The following is a 12236-nucleotide window of genomic DNA, read 5'->3' as shown; positions in this document are numbered from 1 at the left end:
TTATGCAAAAAATACAGTTTTTAGCTCAATATAATATCACAAAGACTGAATGTAATTTCATTTTACAGATTAAAAAAACTATGCTGAGACTTAACCACTGCAGCCACACAGATTTTTTAAAATAACTTGTAGTAGAAACTGAGAAAAAATTCCTCCCATTATTGTAGGAAACCAACTATATATAAACTAACTATATATTCTAAAAGATTAAAGTGGTAAGTAAGCAGCTGGTATTTACTGTAAGCGACAAAATGATGATACTCATTTCCATACTGCATATATTCCTACTTTAAAAATGTAGGAATTTAAAAACATACTTTACACATTTTCTATTCTGGCTGATATGATCTCTAGTTATTGTGCATACTTATGAACTGCTGAAAATTAAAACCACTGTTAACTGGCTTCATTTTATGGCATGCAAAATAGCTTAAAATTGTCTGACCATTCAAGTAGGCAGTCCTTTCTAAATATTCTTGTTAAACTTTCCAGATCTTCGTTTTTGAAATTCAGTTCTTCCAGCAGTGTAGTCAGGAACTGTGTGTACACTGGGCTTGTTTGAGTGTTCTTGAAAAGTGGAGTAACTTGTGACAATCTGGCAACAAAAAACCCAAAAAACATCTTTGATAAAGAAAAATTACTTTTCAGCATCAGATATAAAAAAAACAAAGCTTGTGAGTTTGAAAAACTGTATTGGAGAAACACAGTTTATATTGTCACACTTGATTCATTACAGTACATAAGATTGTATTATATACACTATGATCTGTACCAAAATATGAATTATTACGATGTGCTAAAACTGAAAAAAATGGGCTAGTAGTTTTATGCCTCTAAATCAGTCCCATATTGATGTTATATAATGCAGACAAACAAAATTGAGAACAAATTGCAACATGTTATATAGTAACACCTAAAAAAGGAAAGATACCAGTAATTATTTTCTTAACTATAGATTATTAACTTCCTTGTAATTAATTGATACGTCACACACCATCAAACTTCACAAAGATGTTCAGGAGAGTCATTTACTTGGACAATTCTCCCCATTCTCGATGCCATAAACCACACAGTATGTCAAAAGAGCAAACAAATTTTCCTTTAAGTCAAGATTTCTTCACATAGAGGCACTCTGGATTATTATTAATTTTAGTTGACGCAGATGGGCATGAGGCATCAATTAAATTCTCAAACTGAGCAGCGATTTGAGTGAGTAATCAGAGCAATTGGATTTCTTAGTTTTGACAGTCTGTACCTTAAAGCAGTTTCAATTATACTTCTTACACGCTGGACTGTTTAAAAATAGGCTTTAAGAAAGACAAAACTAGAGCAAGATTTTTATATGGGATACTAAACTTCAGTTTGAAAGATGAAACTATAGCAAAGATTTGCTATAGTGAAACTACTGTATGTTTTGGTAACAAAAGCAAGTGCTTAAAGTCTCAAAGTGCCTGCAGTCTGGGAGTGCTTCAGAAAAATAAGAGAATCAAGTAGAGGGGGTGAGAGGGAGGAGATTATATTTCTGAATTCAGCTCATGAAGTTTAGCTTTAAAATTTAAGTAATACTTGGCCTTTCAAAATTTGCTACTCAGCAACATGTCTGTAAGACAATCTTTCATTTGGGCCTGATTTTCTGAACTGTTGAGTAGATGTGAGTTAATCCAGTTTCCACTGATTTTGAAAATTACAATTAATGGATATACATGAGAACAGACAACTGAAGTTAATAGGGTATTAGTGGCCATCCCCAAAGAGAATGTTATTCACCATGTGAAATCATGGCAACTGCAAGGCACACAGAACTGAATACTGAGTTTAGTTCCAAAATCAACAAGCACAGCAACGGGAGGCACCATCTTCAAAGGATCTAAAACCAAACATGCACAGTGCTGCTGCTAAAACACATTCCTCAGTTTGGAAGGAGCTATAACCATGCAGATCACCTACTATATAACATATGTATGGAGATTAAGTAAAATGTTGACTCGTCGGTTTTCAGTTGTGCTTGAATTGTATCTGAATCTATTTTTATGCTAAAGTCCTTTCTTTTTCTCATAATTCTACTGCAAAACATTGCAAAGGTAGCAATAGCTGAATCTACTTCCTAACCACAAATATTAAAAAAAAAATCTTTAATGAACAAAGTCAAGTATTAAAGATTATCTGAATGTTGAGTAACTTCAACACTAAATATTACTGACAAGAACTCCTATCCCCGCAAGTTACTGTATTTATATAAGTAGTGCCATTGATACCATACAGAAAAGTTATTTTATAATATGTTTGTGAAATTATGTACTTTTAATAAGAAATTCAAAGTAGTCTACACCTTCCTGAAAACCTCTCAGCTCAGAAAGCCTCTAAATAACAACTGAGATCAAGTTCCCTGTAGTCACTAGTATCAGAGCATCTCCACTTGAACAAAGGTGCATGTAGGATTCCTTTAAATTATGCAAAAGTAGTGATAGAGCACAAACAAAGGCTCTTACAAGACATAGTAAATAGAACCCTTAATACAAGAACAAATTTACAAAAAATTGTGATTAATAAAGAGACTTTTAATGAGTTACATTATTTTCCTTTTTTTTTTTTTTAATTCTATTTCAGTATGTACTTTTAGCTAAATATTTCAAGTATCAAACACTTGATACTTGGTTAGAAGGGCTTTAAGAGATGCCCAAAATAAGGATATGGTGTGGAAAGAAACAGACTTACACACAAACTGTGGTATGTAAACCCTCCCACAAAAGATGTGGTCACAGTTGGATTTGTGATTTTTGGACTGAGACCTCTAGGTTTTGTGATGTACTTCATGACAGACAGGACTGAGCTGGTGAGAAGCACAGCAGTTACTACTTAAACTGGTAAAAGAGAGTGCCTCTGCCCAGGGCTGACAATCTGGAGACTGATTTTTGCATTATGATGCTTTATCAGCAGGGGACCAGAGGAAGTGCTGATAGAGGATCAGAGTGACCATCTCAAGAGTGCTAGTCTGGAGACAAGGATAGTGGCAGGAAGACCTGGAGATACGTTATTACTAGTCTTCAATTCACCCGTCTCAGGATTAGGTAAGTTATATATGAAAAGGGACTGGCGGCATAAACAGTCATGACTTCCTGAGTGCTGGTGCCAGGCGGCTGTCACATGGCAGAACACTATTTTGGCAATGCTGTAGAATTAGATGCATTTTAAGCTAAAATTTCCTCCTTTTGCTTTGGACTTAGAAGGACGTTAATAAGGACTTCATTTTTCAAAAAGAGCAGAAAACCTTTGCACTTTTAAGTAATTCTAAAGCTAAAATCTTTATACCATGAAGCTAATGTGCTAAGCAGTCTATTTATATATATTTTTATTTTTTTTAACTGCAGTCTATGATATTACATAGTTTCATGAATTACAGTGATGTCCTGTCAGACCCTGTTTAAGACACTCTGTTTAAAGAGTAGCTATTATAGCCCACACAAAGAAAGAAAAGGATATTGCTGTTTTCAGTGAAACTGCCAGACATTAAATACTGAGAAAAAAAGGGGGGAAAAAAGGATACTTAAGCTGTGAATAAATTTTTTTCCTTACCTGAACTTTGTTTAAAATCTAATTAAGCTACTAATAATCTGATAAGCAGGAGACTAAATCAAGAAGTAAGTTCAGAGAGGCAAGTATAAGTTTCTAACCATTAGTTAAAGTTGCATCTGGATGGGACGTGTTAAACGTTTGGGACTATATATCTTCAAATGATGTTCAGGATAGGTGGGAGCAATAACATCTGGCTGCAGCAACAATGACAAGAAAAACATACATTCTGATTTTCTGCTACTTGTTTCAAAATAAGTGATTTTAAAACAATCACCTACAGAAGGACACAAACATAAACGTCACTGTCCAGGGTATGCTTCAAAGGCTTGCCTGCTTGCAGCACACTCATTCAAAGGAGACATTCATGCTCAGTTCATGGAAAAGCAATACAGTACATACCAGACTTCATGAAACAGTGTCGTTTCCTGCACACCCACTTACACCATATGGTAAACAGGTCTTTGCAAAGTTTAAAAAGTGTTAAAAATGTCAAACTATATCTGATTGATAAAATGTGTATATGCCAGCTATTCCACATCTGTTACTCAATTAAAAAAGTGAAGTTTATGTGAAGGCCAAACTATTATTATCAAGCTATTAAAGACATCTGGCTACTGCAAAATGGTTACATAGTTTCAGTGCTTCAACTCAAGACCCAGGCTTTCTATAAATTAGTCACCTCACAAAAACATTTGACAAGTGTATTTAGGAGTTTAATCTAAATAAAAATTATTTTTAGAGGTTAGCTACAATATATGGAGGAAATTACATTAATTGATATGGTAGTATGCACAACTAATTCTTACACCTATGCATACCTGAAGCAAGATTTCATCAGCAGCCCAAAACTCCTTCAACAGCTGTTTATGGTAAATTTCCTACTCTTTGCATTGCAAATAGTTATTGGCAGGGACTGGGGTTTTTTTGTGATTTTTTGTTTGTTTGTTGTGGGCTTTTTTTTAATACTTCAAATATATTTTACTACTCTTTTATTATAGATTTGATGGGCTTGCAAGGCAGTCAAAATGTTATTAAGCAATTTTATAAAATACAGTCTTAGATTCCATTTTAATGATGTTCTTATGAAGGAAGTCTCCAACACAACTGATTAAGCAAAAATAATTGTTTTGTTTAAGACAAATGGCTAGACTGAGTCAATACAAAAAGTGTTACAGATCAGCAGTGAAACTCATTGAAACAGATGTGCACTGCAGCCTACACACCATCTGCCTGTACACATAACTGGAGTGTCACCAATGCAGCAATCAATAACTGTGCTTCAGGTGATGGGTTAACTGAAACACTGGCCATGTCTACTCATTTCATGAAACGAGATATTTTGGCAGAATAAATCAAAGCATCACTGTTTCACAATCTATTGACTGCTTGTTCAATCTGGGGTAGAGTCTCTCACTTACCAGTATACCAGTGGGTACAGTGTACTTGTCTAGAGACAGCTATTTTGTTAGTTAAGTATCTTAAATCACAGCAGGGATTTCTGCAGACCTTACAGCATAATGCATCCATCAGGCAAACATTAGTATCAGACATTAGTATCAGACATAAAGCTGATCTGAAGCACAACATGAGTTTAGTTGTAAGTTGAGGATGCAACACTAGGAGCTTAAAGTTATAACCTTTGGTTATAATTAGGTGGTTACACAATCATACTGCTTTAACATAACTCAGAAATGAGAAAACAGTAGAGCCTCAACTTATGTAATTTAGCTGTTATGCTCACAGTTCCAGTTAAAAAACCCCAGTTGTTTCTTATAAGCGTAGTTTGAGCATGATTTAAAAAGCTGAACATTAAAAAAAACCAAAACCCTTAAAAGCAAAAGGCTGTCTCTAGAGTGAACATTTTCCATTAGAACACATTAATATTTGACAGACAAGCTTGAACTGGAAGCATCTAACTTACAAACAAGATGCAGAAGTATTTAAATATACTGCAGGAATTAAGTTTTCTTTTAAATTAAACAATACTAGTGCTGGGAAAAAGTAATTATCATCAGTGTAATTTCCAGCTCTAAAATGAAAGCATCCTCTAAGCTGGGGCCCTATGTAAGCATATCATACCAGTTGAAGAAGGAAGTCAGTATTCAGGAGCATTTTTTAAAATGTCCCCAAATCTATTCCGGTATTCTATTTTCTTAATAAAACAAAACACTGAGGACAACAGCTGAATGTTAACAACTGACAGAAGTAAACAGGCAGTTTTCTTACTGAAGGAAGAAAGCTGCTTCTAGTCTAGTTTTAAATATAGCCTGAAGATCCTGTTCTCATCATGAAGACAAGAATTTTGTAGCTGAAGTGCAACTTATGTTTTATTTATTATTCAACTTCCTTTCATTATTGTGTACTGACTTGTCCACAGAATCCAGCACAGACACTTCAATCCTCTGATGGCAACAGAAACTAAATTATTCATAGTTTAAAATTTTTGTCCACTACACTTAAATCAATGCTACAAACACTGATTCAAAAATCAACGACTGGTATTCCTACATAATCCAAGAATAGAACAAAATTAAAGGTCCATTCAGAAGTTAAATTTGTTAATTGTTTCCACTATCTTAATTTTTCCCTATGCAGCTTCTTCAAGTCTGTTCAAGAAAAATATTCTCTTTGATACATGTTTATGTATATACTTACACAAAATATGTATTTTTCTTCTTTTAAAGTTCACCTTACATACCTTTGTATGTCCATATATTTTAATGGGGACTAAATTTCACTTATGGTGCAGCCAGACAGATACAACTAACAGTAAAGCATAGCTACAGTTATAAAGATTTATCTAACGTTCGATAGAAGTGTTCACTAGTATTAACTAACAACTGAAAAAGAAACAATAGATTTGCTTTTCCCCCACTGCTTTTTTTCACCCCCCCCTCCCCCGCCACAGTAACCAAACAGGCAACTGGCAATTCAGAAAACAATAGGGGTTTTAGGTGCACCTAAAGATGTACCAGGCCAAACACCAACACTGCTTTCCAAACACCAGTGCTTTCTAGGATAGTGGTCAGGGGCTTGGGTAAGGCCCTCAGGACCAGGCTGCTGGTTCATTTTGTTTTTCCATTAAGTTGCCTAAGGAAATTTGAGTTAAAACTCAAATGTTTTAACTGCACTATGCAGAGGAGACATTTTGAGGCAACAGGGTTATAGCTACCTTATCAGGCACAGAAGCTGTTTATTTAAAATGGATTTAATAAAATGCAAATATTCTAGAACTTTGTACTTCTTTAACCTAACGAACAAACTATTTGCATGAATAGCAGGACGTTTCATTTATGCCACTTTTTGCCTCTCCCCTGGAAGTTAAGGATCACACCATCAGCTGCCAGCTGTTATTTGTAACAGCCAGCTGCATAATTTCAAAGATCCTGCAATGAAAAGATTTTATAATAATGTTGCATTGATACAACAAGAGACAGAAAAGGAGAAAACTCAAGTAAATTCAGACTGTCCTCAAAATATTAACTTCTGTAAGATAGATGACTTTTAACTTTTAATGATGGGCAAGTAAAATACTTGAAGACAACATGTCTTAGAATCTACAAATATATACGCAAATATTCATACATACATATCACAGAACCACAGAATGGTTTGAGTTGGAAAGGACCTTAAAGGTCATCTAGTTCCAACCTCCTTGCATTGACACCTCCCCCTAGATCAGGTTGTTCCAAACTCCATCCAACCTGGCCTTGAACACAAATACATGGTACAAATAACTGAGAAAAAAAAATTAAAACGGAAAGTAAACATATGAAACTCTGTTCATGTAACTCATCCTGTTTTATGAAAACAATAATTTAATACAACTATTCTCAGAAAGCAATCAGAAAATGGCATTTCTCACTGCTCCTGTATTTCAGTTCCCTATGAGTGACCAGTAGCACATAAACATGGTAGCAATAATTTCTGCTCAGCTGAGAGAAAATTTACAAGTCTATTGCTTTGTACAATTATTTTAACCTTTGCAGTGCAGTATCAACACTGTTTCTTCTCACACAGTATGACTCCTATCACAGTCTTTCTGAACAAATTTCCTGACCTTATATATGCACAGATAAAATAAAGTCAGTTTCCTCAGCAGTTGTTCACAAAAGGAACTACACATTTCAGAACAGTCAGCATGGGGAAAATGACATCCCATTCTCTACATTTGTTTGCTAGCATTATTTGGATCCTGTAATACTAAGCAGTTGGCTTCATCAGGTATGCAGGGATCACTGTTTCTAACCAGGCTTAGCTTGTCCAATGAGAAGGAAGATGGCCATCACTGCAAATACTTTGATGTTACAATGCCTTTCTTTGACAAAAATTCAGTGGCCCATGACTCCTTTAAAGCTATAGTAATAATATGTAATGGTTCTATTTGCTTCCTGTTGTAGTGATGTTTAGGAGCTCTATTTTCAAACACTTAATTGATTTTAAAATTACTACCAAGACACAAATAGCATACAGGTCTGGCAAAAACCAATTACTTGAGGAATAAGATGCAAAACGGACTTTGCAGATTTCTTTACCAGTGGATTAGAAAACCCTTTAGCCAGACAAGAAGACTAAAGAAGCACCAAAACCAGCTCATGACATGTATAGTTTCTTATCCACAGTACTTGTCATACAAAGTCGAGCTGGATCAGACACTATGTTTCACAATTTTGTATTAATAGATGATTTTTTAAAAACTGAGTTACCATATCTCAAGTTATTACTAGCTTAGTTTATAGACATGGAGTATCAGAACTTCTGTAATTCTGTGTGCCACTTAAAGCACTAACATTCAAACAGGGATTTGTGCCAAAAGGTTTCAGTTTAGTTTACTTATGTGCACGAAGTCAAGGCAGAAATAAAAGTTCACAATATAAACCCAGAAGAAATCACTATCAGCTGTTTCTCTGTAACAAATCTAAGTTTCTTAGGTACACATATCAAGGACAGGCCTTGTTTAAAGAGCTCCGTTTATTTGAAGTCTGTTTCCTGCTCACCAGCTGACAGGACAAAGGTACTTCTCAGTCCTACCATTTGTTCCCATCTTCCCCTCTTTTTCAACTTAGTAAAAATGTTTTATTAAATTAAATATGTATTTTTAAATTGATCCTTTACTAATTTTCCATCTTCTATTCCTCACTGTGTTCCACAAAGTTTTCCAGTGACACCTGTAAAATACTGGAATCTATGCCATTGAAGTCTTCAGATTACTTAGCTACAAGAAATTAAGCATAAGCCTCTTTAATTTAAAAAAATGCTAAGATGAAAGCTTTTGAGAACCTGAGCCTTTTAAGTACTTTGTACAAGATACACTGTTGTATAAATTGTTGTGCACATACAATGGGACAATGTACTATCTAAAAGATATAAACATTGTTTCACATACATCCCTTTTTGCAATTGCTGTCACATACTGGTAATCTATTCCTATCAATTCCCTATCTCAGTGATAGGCAAAAAAATTTTCAATAAGGATTCAACAAAATATGTTGGTTTACAGTTAAAACAGATACAATGCTTAGGTAAATAATTTGTCAATACTTGGCTTTATAAAATGTACTCACCTGTACTCAGTTACTATGGAAACAATGATCATAAAATTGATCATAGTTTAGTTTCACAACTTTCTAACATTGTAACTTGATTATATGCCTTTCAGTTCAATACACAGATCAAACACATCGAATAATACAGCTGAGTAAAGAGTCATGCTAGGAAGAGACTTGCTTCCCCTATGTCCAAATTTTTTTTTTCCTTCAGAAGTTAAAACTTAAGGACCTCAATATTTTTATACTTGCCTTTCCCAGTTTTGAAAACAAATGCCACTGCAGTTTTGGACCTCTCAAAATGAGATTCCTAAAAATCCACCAAAGGATGCTTAAGCACCCTTTCTCAGATATGCCAGCTCATAGTAGGTTTAAATAAAAATAACAAACAACTCCCCTCCAAACTCTTTTCCTGTTCGTTTTATTTCCAGATTGATTACTGAAGTGTTGCTCTCCAGTGTATCACTTTCCCACTCTTAATCTCAATTTTACCATCTCTATAACAGAACATCACTTTTTAACACTTGATTTGTGGAAATATACTGACCTACACATACACTTAAAAATTTAAGCAGCATGTGATGAGGTTTAGAACAATGAATCTCAATTACTGTTGATCTATTTAAAATACCAAATACCTCATCTCAGAGACACTGAGTTTTATGATGAATGAGTTAGATCCATTCAGTGTCATCTTAAAATGTTCATACGGATATAGAAAAATGGATAGAGAGGGTGAAAAGATAGAGAGATATATTTGTTCTGTATAAGTGTGGCATATGTCAAAATGAAATTAAACATATTGAGATTCCAAGTCTCTAAACAATCCAGCATCTGAAAAGTTTTTGCAGTGATGCTGTTTTTGCACCTAACAGCCTGTAATTATACATACAGAGTTTGCAGTTGCCAGACTAAGCTCCAATATGCTTCTTAGCTATGTTTGCTACCAGCCTGTGAAAGCACACTTTTACTTTTGGTAAGGAACAGGAAAAGAAGAACGTGCTGTTATGGACATGATTGTTCTAGTTTCTCTGTATTATGCCATGCAAAATTGCATGAACATATAGTTATTTTATGCTTGTTTATATAACATGCTGATTAACTGATGGTTGCCATCTTATCCCAAGCTAAATCCGCTAGCTTGGCTTGTCTGTAATCTGAGAGCTTCATCATAGCCCACTGCCTAGAGATATACTTTTTATATAATCTTCTTGTCTGGTTAGTGACATGAATTTCCTTCCTTCCTTCCCCAAAGAGGCTCTTTTTCTGTTTTAATAAATATGAAAGGAACACATCAGAAAATTCTGTGCATTTTTTGCCTTCGCTGTTAACATCCCACATCAGGATTAGAACTTAATTGCCAGACTGGACAAGGCCATCGGGTGTCAAAATGTTTTTATATCACAACAAGTAAACTAATGAGAAGTACAAAATTCCTTTGTACTCAGTTTCTACAGTATTAGGAAAGTAAAACATTTCCTAATGTTTTAGGAAGTCTCATAAAAGTCTCCAGTTCCTCAGTGTACTGCCTACTATCAATTCTCACATTAAGATAATTTTCCTCCTTTCTGAATTAATTGGTTGTAATCTTCTCTCCCCTCCAAATTTTTCATGCCCCTAAGTAATTTGCCCTTAACTGACACGGATCTTTGAGGGATGGATCTTTAAATGGGTCTGTGGACAACTGTTCTGATCCAAGCAAATTATAACTTAGCTCAATTATTCAAATAATTTTGTCTTCTAAGATAGAATTCACTCATAAACCAAGATTTTTAAGATCTTAAAGATTTTTAATCACTTTCAGGATTCCTCCTTCTTAGAAACCATTATACACCTCATAGCAAAAATATGTCTGCCATGTCAGATCTGACACTTTCAACAGCAAAATGACAAAGGAATCTAGAATCTCTAAAATGAAGTATTGACTTTCTAGACAGCCTATCTTACTGTCTAGCATTTTAAGGTTTTACATTTAATAATCTGCATTCAGCACCACAAGGAGAGGAATTATTAGAACTTCAAAAGACACTGGTCTTTCAGGGAATTTCTACAGTTTTTCTGTTATGGTGGTTCCAGAAGAGTTAAAGAATACAGTACTTCTACTTTGGGCATAATTTATTTCAGTGCTAAAAAGAAAAGGACACACCACTTAGCCTAGCAGAGGTGCCACTATGACTCTGCATAGAATCAAATTAATTCAGAACGTACTAAAAATTCTGCTGGTACAAAATACCTGGGGATCACATGCTAGGAAGCTGCAGTAAGATTTACAATGGTATGCACCTCTACTTTTTTTGTTTGTTCAGAAACAAGCCAAATCAACACTGATTTTCATCTCACAATGAAGTTTCCTGTAGACAGAAACACTGCCTATGTGTCATGTCCCCATTAATGTAGGCTGTTCTTTACAAAGTTTACTAAGATCAAGTTAAAACTCAGAAAATAAAGGATGCAGTGTGTGTCCAAGTAATGTTTTTCTTTTAACAGATGGGTAATGTTTCATGATAAAAAATGTTTGCATTGGATATATTAAGATTAATTATTAATAAGGAAGCAAGTATATTTTCATAGGGCTACAGCTTCAAGATTCAGTTGCAAAATTAACAGTTCAGTTTGCTCAGTCAATGAAGTTAAAATACACTTAGTTTTAAACGAAGTTTAGGGCAGCTGTTAACAGTATGGATTACTCATGTCTTACTTGCAGCATTAGTTCAGAACTGTCTATATTACCATGTCACTGTGCAACTTATTCTGTGCTATGATACAACTTCCAGTAAGCAAAGCTGTATGCAGCAATTATGGAAAGAGGAAAAACATGACATTAGAAAAGAAATCTTCGAATATATATACCTTTTCAAGAAGCATAAATTTAAGGCAGTTCTCTCTCTAATATGGTTGGGCATTCTTGGTTTCTATCTGCTTGATCAGCATGCAGTAGTGGCACAGAGTTCAATAGGACATGAACTCCACTGACTTAGTTTCCCAAAGAGTCAACATGATAAAAGCAGTCTTCTGAAATCTAGCATGCTATCTTTCAGAGAGTTGAAACAGAAGCTGCAACAAAAATCTGGTTTACTCAAACGGCAAAAGTGAAGAGGCAGAGGAAAGTACTTTCCC

At 34.7% G+C, this 12236-nt stretch overlaps 1 protein-coding gene across 1 annotated transcript in view; it reads right to left on the bottom strand.

Moving 5' to 3' along the window:
* Nucleotides 1-411: 411 nt before the first annotated feature.
* The window catches only part of RPAP2 (RNA polymerase II associated protein 2), a 33037-nt gene continuing 21212 nt past the window's right edge, over nt 412-12236 (bottom strand). Inside the window, exon 12 of the mRNA XM_010006756.1 lies at nt 412-595. Coding sequence (XP_010005058.1) covers nt 412-595 — 184 coding nt within the window. The remainder of the gene's footprint in view (nt 596-12236) is intronic.

This window comes from Chaetura pelagica, unplaced genomic scaffold (genome assembly GCF_000747805.2).
Source record: "Chaetura pelagica isolate M959 unplaced genomic scaffold, ChaPel_1.0 scaffold69, whole genome shotgun sequence".
In the NCBI taxonomy this organism is placed as follows: domain Eukaryota; kingdom Metazoa; phylum Chordata; class Aves; order Apodiformes; family Apodidae; genus Chaetura; species Chaetura pelagica.
Note: the sequence above shows the minus strand (reverse complement) of the source record. Positions and strands in the feature narration are given on the sequence as shown.